The sequence below is a fragment of the Balaenoptera musculus genome, chromosome 6, assembly GCF_009873245.2.
Source record: "Balaenoptera musculus isolate JJ_BM4_2016_0621 chromosome 6, mBalMus1.pri.v3, whole genome shotgun sequence".
In the NCBI taxonomy this organism is placed as follows: Eukaryota; Metazoa; Chordata; class Mammalia; order Artiodactyla; family Balaenopteridae; genus Balaenoptera; species Balaenoptera musculus.
In genome coordinates, this window is record NC_045790.1 from 8,679,099 (window position 1) to 8,693,949 (window position 14,851).

General features: G+C 54.3%; 1 protein-coding gene across 1 annotated transcript; it reads left to right on the plus strand.

Moving 5' to 3' along the window:
- Positions 1–340: 340 nt before the first annotated feature.
- Positions 341–9,648, plus strand: RP1L1 (RP1 like 1). Its single transcript, XM_036855588.1, has 4 exons — positions 341–946; positions 2,822–2,963; positions 4,526–8,841; positions 8,920–9,648. Exons 1-4 carry the CDS (start codon positions 341–343, stop codon positions 9,646–9,648), a joined length of 5,793 nt encoding a protein of 1,930 aa, XP_036711483.1.
- The last annotated feature ends 5,203 nt before the right edge of the window (positions 9,649–14,851 follow it).

The window sequence follows — 14,851 nt, forward strand, 5'->3', positions numbered from 1 at the left end:
TTGCTCTGTACGCGTAAATTCATTGAATCCTTATGACCACTGCGCAGATCAATATGGCTGCATGTTACCAAAACACAGACTGTGTCATCAGCCTCCTGGGTCACACAGTCAATAAGTGGGGGGTGAGGGATGGGGTGTGAATTCAGATCTTCCCATGCCAAATCTTTGGCCTTCCTTCTACTCATCAAAATGGATTAACCTGCCTCTCTACAAGGTTGAGAGGAGCAGATTTGGGGTGGGCAGGGAGCACCTCTGTAACGAGGGGGAGGAAAATGCACAGACCCCCTTCTCTGACTTTCCTCTTCCTTTGATCCTTTTCAGCTGCCTGGTCCTCCACACCATGAACAGCACCCCAAGGGATGCCCAGGCCCCCGGACACCGCGAGCGCCTCCTGCCTTCTGTGGCCCGGACCCCCTCTGTCACCCAGGTCATGCCAGCCAAGAAGATAACTTTCCTCAAGCGAGGGGATCCCCAGTTTGCTGGGGTTCGCCTGGCCGTTGACCGACGTGCCTTCAGGAGCTTCGGGGCCCTGATGGATGAGCTGTCTCAGCGCGTGCCGCTCTCCTTTGGGGTGCGCTCCGTCACCACGCCCCGGGGCCTGCACGGCCTCAGCACCCTGGAGCAGCTGCAAGACGGCGGCTGCTACCTCTGTTCCGACAAGAAGCCCCCCAAGACCCCCAGCGGGCCGGGCCGGCCACGGGCGGGAAGCCCTTCTCAGCAGTCACGGGATTTTGAAGGCTGCTGCGAGGCACCTGGAACAGCTTCTTCCTGCAAGAGTCTCAGAGCCCCGAGGAGGGTCACGCTGGTTAAGAACGGCGACCCTCGATACCAGCAGGCGGTGGTGCTCAGTCACAGAAACACCAGGAACCTGACGGCCTTTCTCAGCAGAGCCTCGGATCTGCTGCGCTTCCCCGTGAAGCAGGTGTACACAACCGGTGGGAAAAAGGTAGGCTGTCGGGTATGACGTTTCCTTAAAAGGTTCTCTGGACCTCAGCTCAAAACACTTAGGTGGAACTGGGAAGTTATTCCTTTAAAAGAGGCACTGATTGCCCTGCTACTAATTAAAGGTGAATTGAGTGGAGACACTCAGTCAGTTAATCAAACGAGCAATTGTTCTTCATATTTTTAGCTACCATTCAGCAAGCGCTTAGTACCTGTTCCTTGATCACTTTGATTGTTTTCTTATCCAATCCTCTTAACCTATTTTGGTGAGAGTTCAGTGTAGGAAACAGAAAAGACTCCAAGTGCTTTAAGCAGAAAGCAATTTCACACAGGGCATTGGGGGGACTTTCAAATCTTTGGAAAGCTGCGGGAGTGAACTCCAAGTTGGGTGTGCAGGATTGGCTCCCAGCGTCCTGCAGAAAGCTGCTAAGTCTGCTCCAAGCCGCTGTGATTGAGCTCAGGAGGACTCCTCTGTAGTGGAACCGAAGCTTATAAAGCTGGGTCAGTAACCTGCCCCAGCTGCATCTTGATGCCCAGGGACACCAGCCACTGCTGCCTGAGCGCCATCGCCTCCTGATGCCCACAGACTTGCTTTGTAGTCACACAACAGCCAGAAGCAAGAAGAGACAGTGTCTACCTCGCTTGCCTTCCCAGGCTTGACCTACCTGATGGAACCCGATCGGCATCCAGCCTAACTGGCAAGAAGGCTGGTGAATGTAATTTTTGCCCTTCTGGGTTTTGCTGAACATGAAGGTAACCCAAGATGGGCAGGCTGGAGGATGGAGGTTGACTGATCTAATCCACGTAAACTCTCACAGTCTAGTCCTATAGCTACTGACACCTGTATACACCATGCTGCCAATACTTGAATTTATAACAGCAGCTACAACAGCGTGTCCCCACCTAACAACGGAACCATCCCTCCTACCATCGAGATATATTCCTCTGCTCCCCAAAGTCGCATCAGTGCTGTACCATTCTCTTCCAGCTCAGTCACGATCCCACCTTTATACCCTCTATCTTAAGAGCCCTTTCTTTCATTTCCTTGCTAATAAGCATACCCTTCTAATTGGAGAAAACGAAAAAGAACAGATTCTGTACTTTAAAGATGGAACGAAATCCCCCAACATCGCTAATTATGATGTAATGCTATAAATGATGCAAATCATCAGATAGGCAGGATCCTTGGGGCCAGGTGAGATTTTTCTAAAAGCAGGGGCCTGCTTCCTGGAATGCAATCCAGCGCGGATGTTGCCTGCACGACCCAGCCCGGGATGTCATGATGGTGGGGGGTAGGGGTAGGTGGGGCAGGAGCCTAGAGAACCATCGGAGGAGTCTGGGAGAGAAAGGCCATCTGTGCCTTGTCCTTCTCTGCTCCACTAGGGGCAGAAGCAGAGGCCCTGGGCTCAGATTAGACTGGAAAGCACAGATCAGACCCAAGAGAGGACTCTGCCTGGAAAAAGTGTGAGATAGTGAATCAGGTCTCCATATGGGAGCCCTGGACCTTCCGTTATGGTTGCTCTAAAGAATACACATTCCGGAGGGAGGAAGTGTGGGCGGGGAAGCAAGTCAAAGTCTTCCTGAAGTCTTTTCCACCTGAGTATCCAGAATAACCTCTAAACCACAGGCCTCGTACCAGGTGGAGGGAGGGATGTAGGTAGAGAAGAAGATCATGGTGGGAGGACCTCAGCCCCCAGCCAGTCATGGAGGTGTAATGAGGAGTGAATGGGATCCTTCCCTTGGATCAGAAATCTGGGGTGAGATGTGCAAATATCAGGAAAGGGACCAGCGACAGTGGAGTCTCCCTCTACCCATGTCTCGCTGGACAGAAGCGGGTCCTGCAGACCACGCCTCCTGACTCTACACTCTGCTTCCCCAGGTGGACTCTCTGAAGGGTCTGCTACACAGCCCCTCGGTGCTGGTATGTGCCGGTCACGAGCCCTTCAGACCTCTGGCAATGGAAAATGTCAGAAGAAATGGAAGTGAACCTTTATCTGGACAGACTTCAAGGAGCAAAAGTGGTGAGTTGGTTCCGCAGGATCCCCAGTCTTATTTGCACTGGATGGTGGTTTGGTAGAGCTGGGCAGATATCCTTTCTAGATAATTAAAAAACCCTGCCTTTGGCTCCAGGTCTTGGGCATCCCATTTGTTTGGGGGTCTCTCTTGCCTCTTCCTCCTTCTCATCACCATCAGCCTTAACTAGGTTGAACACTTGGCTGGGATAAGAGAGATGGGAGTCTGGTATTTAAACAGGGATTAAGAGATCTTGAACTTTAAGCTTCTAGGATCTAAAATAAACTTTGTTAAGAACCACAGTGGGCATGACATTATGGAGGCAGTGGACCATGGATATGTGGCCTTTGCATCTTTCAAGAGTCATGACTCTCTTAGGCAACAGTGAGGACCAAACAGACCAAAACAATTGATAACCATTGATCATCTATCCATCCATCAATCTACACAGCCAACCATCCATCCATCCAGGTGCCAGAGGTAGCCTTCATTATTAAAAACAACAACAACAACCATAACAAAAACCCAAAAAGCAAAATTATTGGAATGACAATGGGCAAATGTTGGCGAGTAAACAAAATAATATCCTTTGTGGAAAGCTATTAAGAGAATGACAACAATGGTTTCAGTGATTGCCTCATGCTGGGTGTTGGCTGTACAAAGGCCCATCAGTCACAGCCCCTCCTCTGGAGGAGACCCCAGTCTCATTTGGTGCTTATGGAGGAGCAGGAGGGGCAAAACCTTCTCCTGCCCAGATGGACTCAGGAGGTCTGCTCTTCTGCCGGCCATAGGCTCAGCCTCTGCCAGCCCCTCCCTCTTGCCAAGCATTAGCTCAGGAGATGAAATGAGAAAGTACCACGGGCTACATTATCTCTCGGGATCATGTCTTTCTATCCCCAGTGACCCCCTCTTCTTCTCTTTTGCATGACTGAGGGGCAGGCTTAGCTACCAGGACCTGCTATCGTGTGTCCAGGTCCTTCCTTGCAACCATTTATCAACCCCAAAGCTTGATGAGTGTTAAGATGATAAATCATCACTAATAACTGCAAAGCATTTTACAGTTACAACCAGGTGTGTCCGCAGCAGCTTATTGATTTTTGCTTCCTGTGCCGTGGGTGGGTGTGAGCAGAGCTAGGATTTAGCTCTGGGCACTGATGCTCTGCAATCAACTCTACTGCCTGTCGAGAACCTACCTCGTGCCGGCAACTCTGCAGGAAGCTTTACATGCACTGCCTTGCACCCTCAAAACAAACCTACCCGTTAGATACCGTTACTCTTATTTTGCAGCTCAGGAGAGAGGCTCTGCCAAAGACTACACAGCTAGGAAGTGGCAGGGTTGAGACTGAATTCGGACTCCAGGTTCATCTCGCTGGGCTCTGCTGGTTCACACCCTGGCAGCTCCGTGAATATTCGTTCTAGAATGGCTTCTGTCCTTACTGCTGGTTTTGGAGGTGGCAGGGGTATACAGACCGTGGAAGGCTCGTGACTGGCCTTGACTCTTCTGTCCCGAAGCTCTCCCCGGCAGCTCACTGTCTTTCCTTCTTTTCTCTTGCTTGTCATCGTGCACCAGGGAGCTGGGGGCCAAAAGCCAAGCAGAGCGTGATCCACGCGCGGTCCAGGCCAGACAGCAGGCCACGGCACTTTTCCTTGCTGTCGGAGAGGTCTGGGCTCAGTGACCCCTCGGTGCCTCTGCATCGTGCCTGCGTGTGCCCTGCTCCTGACAGGCACCCTCAGGACACAGCTGCCCAGCTCAGCCCGTTGGTAGCGGGTGAAGACATTGAGAAGAATGTGCGCGTGAACGAGGACGGCAGCTTGTCCGTGGAGATGAAAGTCCGCTTCCACCTACTGGGGGAGGACCTGCTCCTGTGGTCCAGGAGGGTCGGGAGGGCCAGCAGTCTCACAGCGGCCAGTGGGGAGGGCCCCGTCCTGGGGGAGGCAGATCCCCTCGGCTGTGTGTGGAGGGGCCCCCCTAGGGACCCCTCAGAGCCTGGGGCACAGGGACTGGGGCCCTGCGAGGCAGGAGGTGTGGGAGCCTTTGACCGAGGCCGGTGGCAGCCGGGGTCTAGATATGAGATCTGGATGAACCCCCTTTATGCCCCCCTGGGAGAGCAGAAAGCCTCTCAGAGGAGGTCTGGGCTGACCCAGAAGTCCCACTCCAGGACCCCCAGGAGCCAAGGGGTCGCCAGCAGGAAAAGAAGGAGCAAGGACAGTGCCAGCCCTTCCTCCAGTGACAGACCCCCTGAAGGTTCTGAGACCAGCTCCTCCTGCTGCTCCAGGTCCCTGGAGGATGGTGTGGGCAGCTGTGGCCCACACCTGGCCTCGGGGGCTGGTGAGGACACAGGCGAGGGAGCAACGCTGGGCCGCAGGGAGCACCTTGGCTGCCTGAAACCCGGGACCCGAGGCCCGGCAGACGCTTCTCCTGACTCCTCGGCAAGTGGCGGGTCTCACGAGGAGTCCAGTGAGAGGGGTGAGCTGCACCAGAGCCGCCCCAGCAAGAAGAGCAGGGCCGTGACTTCCTGGGGGGCCGCCCAGGGGGGAGGCCCCGCTTCCCCCGCTGTGAGCCCCTCGTCTGTAAGGAAAGAGGGCCCACGGGCAGGGGAGAGTGGACAGGGCGCCGGGTACCCCCAGGCCAGGAGTGGGTCTGGGGTGAGGCTGCGCTTGGCTCGGGGCGGCCGGGCTGGCTCTGGGGAGGACGCAGGAGGCCACTCTCCGCCTTCTGCCTGTGCCTCGGCCCCAGGCGGGAGCAGAAAGCAGGAGAGCAGAGCCAGCGCCCTGTCCTTACCCAGCGCTTCTGTCCTCAGCCGAGGGTCCCAGAGGGGCCGCCCCAGGCAGCACCGCACCCCAAAGGACGCCCACTGCCCACTCGGCTTGCCTGTGTCCAGGCCAGTGCCGGGGCCTCCCAGCAGGGGCAGGACCCGCCCAGACAGCCCAGCGCCTGGCCCTTCTGAAAGCCCACGCAGCCCCAGGAGCCGCGCCTCCCGGGACCCGGGGCCACCCTTCTCTGCCTCTCTTCATTCCCGGGACACGCGAGGGCTCAGCAGCGTTCCCAATTTCCACCCCTCAAATTCCCCCGCTGCTGAGACCGAAGGGGACCCTGAGTTCAGGGCGTGTTCACCAGCTCCCACGCCTTCAAACACATCTGGCTCTTTCAACTCCCAAGCTGATGGCCTGGCTGAAAAGGCGGGGGGTGACAGTCCCAAGCCTTCCTGGCCCTTGGTCCTGCCGGTCGGGTGGCCTGAGGGAGGGAGGCCGGGAGCGCACGGGGACAGCTGCTGCTCACAGCTGAGCGTATCCCCGGCCCTCGGGTCCCCCGGTGGGAAGACGCAGTCGCTGCCAGCCTCCCGGTCTTGGGGCGGCCAGGGGTCCTTCTCTGAGCCCTGCTTGGTGTGCAGCAGGTACTGTCCCACGTCCCGCAAGCCACGGCCCTCGGGCAAGAAGCATGCTTTGTGGACCCTCAGCCACAGCGAGGGCACCCACAGTGCTGACGGGGAGCCGGGCGGGGCCGAGGCGGGGGAGGGAAAGCTGGACGTGTGGCGCCCTCGGCCCCCTGGCTCTCCGGGAGGGGCCGTGGGGAGCGCAGTCAGAGCCGCGAGAAGGGGCGGCTCCCACCGCGGTCCCAAGCTCGGGAGAACGTTCCAGAAGGTCTCGGGTGGAGGAGACGGCCTGGAGGAGCAAGAGGAAGGTGGCTGCAGGACGCTGGGCGCCCTGCCCCGAGCCTCCCCGGAAGCCGTGGTCCGTGCGTGGCTGAGCAACATCCCGGAGGGGCCCGTGAGGTACGAGATGCTGGGCGAGGGCGAAGCCGCGGCTGGGCACAGCCCGGAAGGCCCCAAGGAGGACCCTGCCGACAAATATCCCCCGGATGGCCTGGAAGGGTCAGCGCCGGCCAGACAACTGCCCCTGGAAGGGGCGGCCAGTGAGAAAGCAGAACCAGACGCAGCCCTCCCAGCGACTGGCAGTGCCGGCCCCAAGTCAGGAGAGGGCCTGCCTTGCAGTGGGGTTTCAGAAGCCGCTGCGGAGGCTGGTGAAGGCAAAGCAGCGGCTGTGGACCGTGCGATGGGCCAGCGCGAGCTTCCCAGCAGGGTCTCTTCCTCCGTACACATCATGAAGGCGCTGATGGGATCCAGGCCAGGCCGGCCCAGCAGCGTGCCCGAAGTGTCCAGCTCAGTGGGCAGGAGGCTCGGCCACTCGGCCCAGGCCCTCATCACCTGTCTCGCCAGGCTCCGCTTCTTTGACGATGACCTTGGGTCTCCCGCTGGCAAAGTGAGGTTCACAGACTCTCCTCGGTACCAGGAGCTCCTGAGCACCTTCCAGGCCCTGTGGCCGGGGAGCGGCCGTGGGCACAGAGAGCTGGACTCGGGCCTCCGGGAGCTAGGCTGGGGCCAGGCCCTGCCGGCCCTTGGGTCCCACGCTGCAACTGAGGACTTCACGCCGACATCCTCCTCTGGTGTGGATGTCGGCAGTGGTTCCGGAGGCTCGGGGGAGGGCCACGGGCCCTGCACCGTGGACTGCGCCCTGGTCCCTGAGAGGATGGAGCTGCCCTCAAGCATCCCCTGCCAGAGGCCTGATTCCAGAATCTCAGGCAACCCAGAGGATCCGGGAAACCAACAGCCGAGTGGTTCCGAGGCTGGTGGTGCCTCCAGTGACGACAGGGCAGAAAGAAACAGCGGGGAACAGACGTTGGGCAGTGACCTGGACCAAGGTGTTAAAAACGCGATGCAAGAAGAGGGGGTACAATCAGAGGAAATAAAAGAGGACAAAGAAAGAGCAGAACTGCAAGAAGAGGGTGCTAAAGGGTTTCCCGAAGAGGAAGGAACCACAGGACGAGAATTGCCAGGGGCGGGCTCTCAGGACGGGGCGGGCGCCGGGGAAGACAAGAGCCTGCAGGAAGAGGAGGGAGACCCCACCTCGGCCGCGCTGAGCCCTCCAGGGAAGACAGAGAGCCCGACAGAGCGCCCTAGGAGCCTCAGGGAGAGCGACCCAGACGCCAGCGGGAGTCAAAGTGGCCCCAACGCTGAGCCTTCTTTGGAGAAGTTGTCCACAGCAGCTGAGACAGGCTGTGGGCAAGCCCAGGCCAAGCTCACCCAGGGGGCGGGGGAGAGGGGCACTTCCACAGCCCGCAGAAGGCCTCTGGACCCTGACCCCCTCTGGGTGTCCAAGTTGCTGAAGAAGGTGGAGAAGGCCTTCATGGCCCACCTCGCCACTGCCACGGCCGAGCTCCAAGCCCGCTGGGGCCTGGAGAGCAGCGACCTGCTGGACCAGATGGTGGCCGAGCTGCAGCAGGACGTGGGCCGGCGGCTCCAGGACGACATCGAGAAGGAGCTCCGCAAGGTGCAGAGCCGGGCGGGGGGCACGGCGCTGGGGCCACCCAGGGAAGCCCTCCGCCGCAAGACGCCCCTGCAGACCAAGAAGTGCAGGCCGCACCTCCGGGACCTGAGTGTCCTCTCAGCTTTCTCCGAGCACACGCGGGGCTGGGGGCCCCCCTCCTTCTCCCTGGAGGACGTGCCAACCTTCAGAGGAGCCCTGGGGACCCGGTCGGGGGAGGAGGCTGAGGAGGAGGAGTTCTGTCCCTGCGAGACCTGCGTGAGGAAGAAAGTGGTCCCTGCATCCCCGAGGGACGCAGTGCAGGCAGCCAGTGTGTCCGTCAGAGAGGCCTTTGACCTGCAGCAAATTCTGCAGAAGAAGAAAGGAAGATGTGCGGACGGGGAGACAGCAGAGGCGGCCCCTGCGAAGAGGGGGATGGAGCCCCTTGAGAGGGCCCCCTCGGGGACAGACCCTGTCCGGGAAGCTGACGGAGGCCCTGAGCTGGGATCAGGCCAGGGCCCTGGGGAGGAGGAGGGGGACGAGACCCTCAGCAGAGATGAAGCCCCCCGGGGGGCAGAGGAGGGGGCAACTGCTGGGAAGAGAGAAAGGAAAACAGACCCCTTTGTAGGCAGCTACCCGGACGGGGTGGGGCGGGGGGAGCAGGGTGTGGGCAGGGAGGAAGGAGACCCGGAGGTGGGCTCTGGGGCTGAGGACACTGGGGCGGGTGAAGCCCCGGGAGGAGGTGACCCAAGTCCAGGAGGACAGAACGCTGGTGCCGAAAGTGCAGAGGCCCAGGGAGCTGAAGGGGAGCAACAGCCAGAGTCAGGAGGAGGAAATCAGTGTAAGAGAGAAGCGGGCCCTCAGCTTGGCGCCGGACACCGCCAGTCGCGCGAGGCTTCTAGAAACAGCAGCCCAGACCAGGAGGGCAGGCCCACGCCGTCCCTGGCCCCAGGTGCAGACTCCCCCCGCCAAAGGTCAGGCCTGAAGTCAGGCCTCTCGTCCTCCAGCACATCATCTCTGGGAAACTGCTCTCAGCTCTCTCAGAAAAGCTCCGAAGATGAGCCTTCAGACAGACACACAAGGAGCATTGAAGACGAGGCCAAGGGCGTCCCTGATCCAGAGACAAAAGTCACAGGCACGTGTCCAGAAAGCTCCCCTTCTGAGCAAGAAGGGGCCCCCTCAGGCTCGAGGATGCCAGAGCGAGGAACAGATGAAGGTCTGACTCCAGAGCAGGGGGAAGAGGGAGGCCCGGCTTCAGAGCAGGGGACAGAGGGAGGCTCTGACTTAGAAGCTGAGAAGGTAGTGAAAAGTCTCGCTTCCACAGAAGTGATGCTTAAAAACCTCCCCATGGACAGGACAGATGGCTTTGGCCAAGATGACTTAGATTTCTAAGGATCCAACTGCAAGACAGTCCTGAGTCTGGAGCTCAGCCTACTGGAGATGCATAAGGGACATGGGCAAAGATCAAGGACTTGCCAAGGACATGGCCACCCCACACTGCCCCAGTTCTAAATTCTGGGGTTTCCAAGGCCCCATCGGTCTATCCACCCACCGCGTGAAAGAGGGTCATCTCAGATCTACCCCATTACGGGAGGTCAGCTGCCCCAGCGTTTGCCTGCTGGGCCCAGGAGGACGGAACTGCCTGGCAACGGTCCAGGAGAGGTTTTGTTTGTGTGTTTGTTTTTTGCTAGTGAGTGTTTCCCTCGTTCTTTGCCTATTGATCTCGTTATTTCTCTCCTTGGCCTCTCCTGGGCACTGATGTCTCTCGACTTTGAAGTGCTTTTTTCTAGTCTTGACTATATTTGGTGACTCTGCAGATGTGAAAATTTGGGAGAAGAGGATAAATTCAGGATCACTGGACAAAGCTTGTTCTCAGCCCCAAAGTCCAAGGGTCTTCCCTTAATTCTTTTTTTTTTTTTGGAATGAAAAAATTGGAAAATGCAAAAAAGCAGAAAGAAGGAAAAGTAGTCACTCATCATCCCACCCCTCAGGGATGACTCGTGGTAGCAGTTGGATGTATTTCTTTCCCACCATTTTTCTAATTATTTGATACTTGTGCTCATCCTTTTAAACTTCTTTTTTTAACATAATATGAGAATTTCCTCCATTAATCTCAAAATCTTCATAAACCTATTTTTAATACCTGAATAATGTTTTTAATGCCCAAATAATATGAGACTATAAAGTACTTTTTCACCATCTCCCTTTTGTTGACCATTTGGATGGTTTCCATTATTTTTTCCATATATATATGTGTGTGTGTGTATATATATATATATATATATATATATATAATTATTATTATTATTATTATTATTATTATATTTTTTTCCCCCTGAACAGCAGATGATTTCCTTAGGATAGATTCCCAGGCATGGAATTACTGGGTCTAAAGATATCGACTTTTTTAAGGCTCTTGATATCTTCTGTCAAATTGTTTTTCTAAAGGTCTACTAAGTTGTACTAAGTTACATCACCTGGTCCGCCACATTCTCAACCGTGTTTGGTAGAGTCATTAAAAATGAGAAATCTTTTGCTAATTTTATAGGCAAAAATAGTACCTCATTTTAATGTGGAACTATTTTAGCCATATTTGATTGCTAATGAGATTAAAGAGTTTTCTAGTTTTTTTTTAAGCCATTTGCATATAAATTATACGTGTATGCTTTTTACCCATTTTCAGCTGGAATTCTAGCTTTTTTTAAACGAATTGATTTACATGTGTCCTTTACAATTTTTAAAAAACATTCTGTTTATCATTTTTGAGATTGAAAAAATGCCCTTTCTCGGCAGGCTTCTCCAGCAAGCCTTGGACTAGGGCTGTCTGGATTGGGGGGTCCTTGATAGGGCAGAATTTCCTTCAAGGGTTCTCACCAGCATACAGGACCACTTTGTGTGTTCAGAATTATTAAAACAGAGGTCTGTGCTACAAGAACAGGTATTGTTCACTGGTTGTTTAAATGTTCATGTAAAAAATAAAATAAATACATTAGTAATAGAAAATAAAGCAAATGTTGGGTGTAGGCTGTGTCCTCATGCCCAAAGTCATCTGTTCTGCTCTGTTTCTTTTTTTTTTTAAATTTGTTTATTTATTTATGGCTGCATTGGGTCTTTGTTGCTGCGTGCGGGCTTTCTCTAATTGCGTTGGGAGGGGAGGGCTACTCTTCTTTGCGGTGTGTGGGCTTCTTATTGCGGTGGCTTCTCTTGTTGTGGAGCACGGGCTCTAGGCGCGTGGGCTTCAGTAGTTGTGGCACGTGGGCTCAGTAGTTGTGGCTCGTGGGCTCTAGAGCACACAGACTCAGTAGTTGTGGCGCACGGGCTTAGCTGCTCTGCGGCATGTGGGATCTTCCTGGGCCAGGGCTCGAACCCATGTCCCCTGCATTGGCAGGCAGATTCTTAACCACTGCGCCACCAGGGAAGTCCCTGTTCTGCTCTGCTTCTGAATGCTGGAGATGTTCTTAATAAAATTTGACATGTTTTAAAAATTTCTTGTGGAGGTGAGTCTTTAAAGTTTTTACATTGAAAGTATATATGAAAAAGAATATATATATGTATCTGTATAACTGGATCACTTTGCTGTACACCAGAAACTAACACAACATATATATATACACACACACATATGTATGTATGAACTGGTATCTTAGCCAGAATCCCCCAGTGAAACAGATTGCATCGCGAGCTTGGATTAGATATGGTGATATGCAGGATTGTCTAGAACTTATTATTGTTAGTTGACGTGGAGCATCCACTGTGCACCTCTTCTGTGACTTGAGGTCCTCAGTCATCTCCTAAGAGATGTTCCAACCTCTTTGTTTCATAATCTGCTGTGTCCCCAAATGACAGAGACAGCCACCACTGGCACCTACTGACCCGGCACTTCACTAAAATGGCATGTCCACCTCTGGTCAAGAGAAGGCAATGGAAAGAGTGTGGGACTTGGAGTTGCATGACCAGGCTCACGTTCCAATGATGGCACCTCACTTGCAACCTCTGTGAAATGGACCAAGTAATGTTTTGCTCACTGCATTGTTGAGAAGTAGATGAGATAACATATGAAACTTCATTACATGTGCATTGGGAAAATATCAATATTTTAATTAGAACTGCTAAGTTTTCAATGCCTGTGATGTATCAGGTACCACATGAACATGAATGATCTCATTTAGTCTTCTCAACGTGTCTGTGAAGTAAGCAAGTCGACAGTTACCCTCATTTCAAAAATGAAGTAACTGAGGCGGAGGAGTCTTACGTAAACCTGTCCAAGTTCACGCAGTTAGTTAGGGGCAAAGCCAGGATTTAATCTCAGATATTTCAGACTCTGAAGTCCACGTCCTTTTCCACTGTATCATATTTTTTTCATTTTGATTTGGGTTCCCTAAATAAATCATTTAACTAAAGGTGATCAAAGCTTTGTTGAATGAATTTACTGCAAAAGAGTTAAGACTCAAGAAAGTAGATTAGATGGGATTTTTTGTTCAACCAATTGCATTACGTCCTTAGTAATGTTCTAATTACGTACAGACATTGGGAGCTTGAGATAACCTGGTTTTTTAAAGCTAAGAGTTGAACTCAAAAGTTTTCTATCCACAGAATTCTCCTTTTAGTTACAAACTCATCTTCTTGAAGCCCCCAGATACTGGGCTGGCCAAAAAGTTTGTTCAATGTTATGGAAAAACCCGAACGAACTTTTCGGCCAACCCAATATTTCTGCTTTTATATTAAACAACTTGCTGTTAATGGAAAACTGTGTCTTCTTCTGACTTGGAGATAAAGTATTTCAGGGCCATCAGACAAGGTGGGGATTTCGGCATCTCCTCCGCACCCTTCTTCTCTACAGCAACCATACTGCACAGCATTGCACAGGCCTCTGAAATTTAGCACCTCTTGAAAATGTTGGGCTTCCTGTAGCCCATCCCCGAATCAAAACTTGGTGCATCTGCAACTCAAAGAGTTGCCAAAGTACTTTTAGTATCAGTGGTAATGCAAGCATTTTTAGCCAGTGGAGTCTCACCTTGAAGTAAGTGGGAGACGGAAGTGAGTGAATAGAAACCAAGCTCTTCTCCCCCCTCCTCTGTCCTTCTGCTGGGGATCAGAGATTTCAGATCAAAGGAACCGTTTTTCAGTGGCTGGGAACTAAAGCCTCGTGTCCAGGTCCCATGTCAGAGATTCTGAATTTATTGGCCCGGAATCGGGCTCCAGCACAGCTGCTTTGTCCAGCTCCCAGATGTACGTAGCGTTCAGTCCAGGTGGCCCGTCACTGATTTAGCCCAGCTTCCTTTTTCCAGGTGAGAGGACACCCATCTTGAATAAGTGAATTGCCTAAACCATGAAGCTGGATAAGTGGCTACGCTGAGAGCAGACCCCAGGTCTTTCTCTGGAGCTCACTTCATATTCTCCTGTCCCCGAGCTGAGCGAGGCCCTGCCGAGGAACGCAAGGAGCAGCCGACCTTGTCACCCAGACCCCTGCACCCCTCCCCTGCTTGCCCCCCCAGCTCCCCGCCTCTGAGTCTGACCTGGCGACCCAGGTGCTGTCTCCAGGAGGGCCCTTCTAAGGTGGCCAGGGGAGAAGTAACCTGTCCTTTGTCTGCACAGCCCTTAGTACAAGTACAGCTGGGAAGGGGATGTGTCCTGAGAGACTTCCACATAAATCAGAGGCCGGGTGGAGGCTTCCTTCACTTGAGTGAACACGTAAACCACCTAGCGAGCACCATTAAAATGGACAGTTCCACCCAGGAAATTCTGATTCCACGTGTCTGAGGGGGTCCAGGAATGTGCGTTTCAACAAGCCCCTGGAAGCCCACGCACACACGGTCCTCCCCCAAAAGTTGCCTGCATCCTATGACGGGACCGTCCCACCAGGACCGGGGGTCCTCCCAGACACACACATACACGGACGCACGTGCACGCACACACACACACCCCCCGCACACACACCCGCCAGACACACACACACACACACCCCAGACACAAACACACACCCCAGACACACACACACACACCCAGACACACACACACACACCAGACACATACACATACCCCCAGACACACACACACCCCACAGACACACACACACACCACAGACACACACACACACACCCAGACACACACACACACACACCCGCCAGACACACACACACACACACACACCCAGACACACACACACACACCCCGCACACACACCCACCAGACACACACACACACACCCCGCACACACACCCGCCAGACACACACACACACACCCCTGACACACACACACACACCCCCAGACACACACACACACACCAGACACACACACACCCCAGACACACACACAGCCCCCCAGACACACACACACACACCCAGACACACACACAGCCCCCCAGACACACACACACACCACAGACACACACACACACCCCAGACACACACACCCCCCACAGACACACACACACACCCCAGACACACACACAGACCCAGACACACACACATACCCCCAGACACACACACACCCCACAGACACCCCCCCCCACAGACACACACACAGCGGGAGGGCGGCTGCCTCGTGATGCCCCTCCCCTGGGCCAGCTCTCTGCTTTCCCGTTGCCTCCACACC

Bases quoted from the DNA above. Each gene is read 5' to 3' on its own strand.
- RP1L1 (XM_036855588.1), top strand. From the start codon at position 341: ATGAACAGCACCCCAAGGGATGCCCAGGCCCCCGGACACCGCGAGCGC. The intron at 947-2,821 runs GTAGGCTGTCGG...CTGCTTCCCCAG, and splicing joins ACACAACCGGTGGGAAAAAG to GTGGACTCTCTGAAGGGTCT. The intron at 2,964-4,525 runs GTGAGTTGGTTC...ATCGTGCACCAG, and splicing joins GACTTCAAGGAGCAAAAGTG to GGAGCTGGGGGCCAAAAGCC.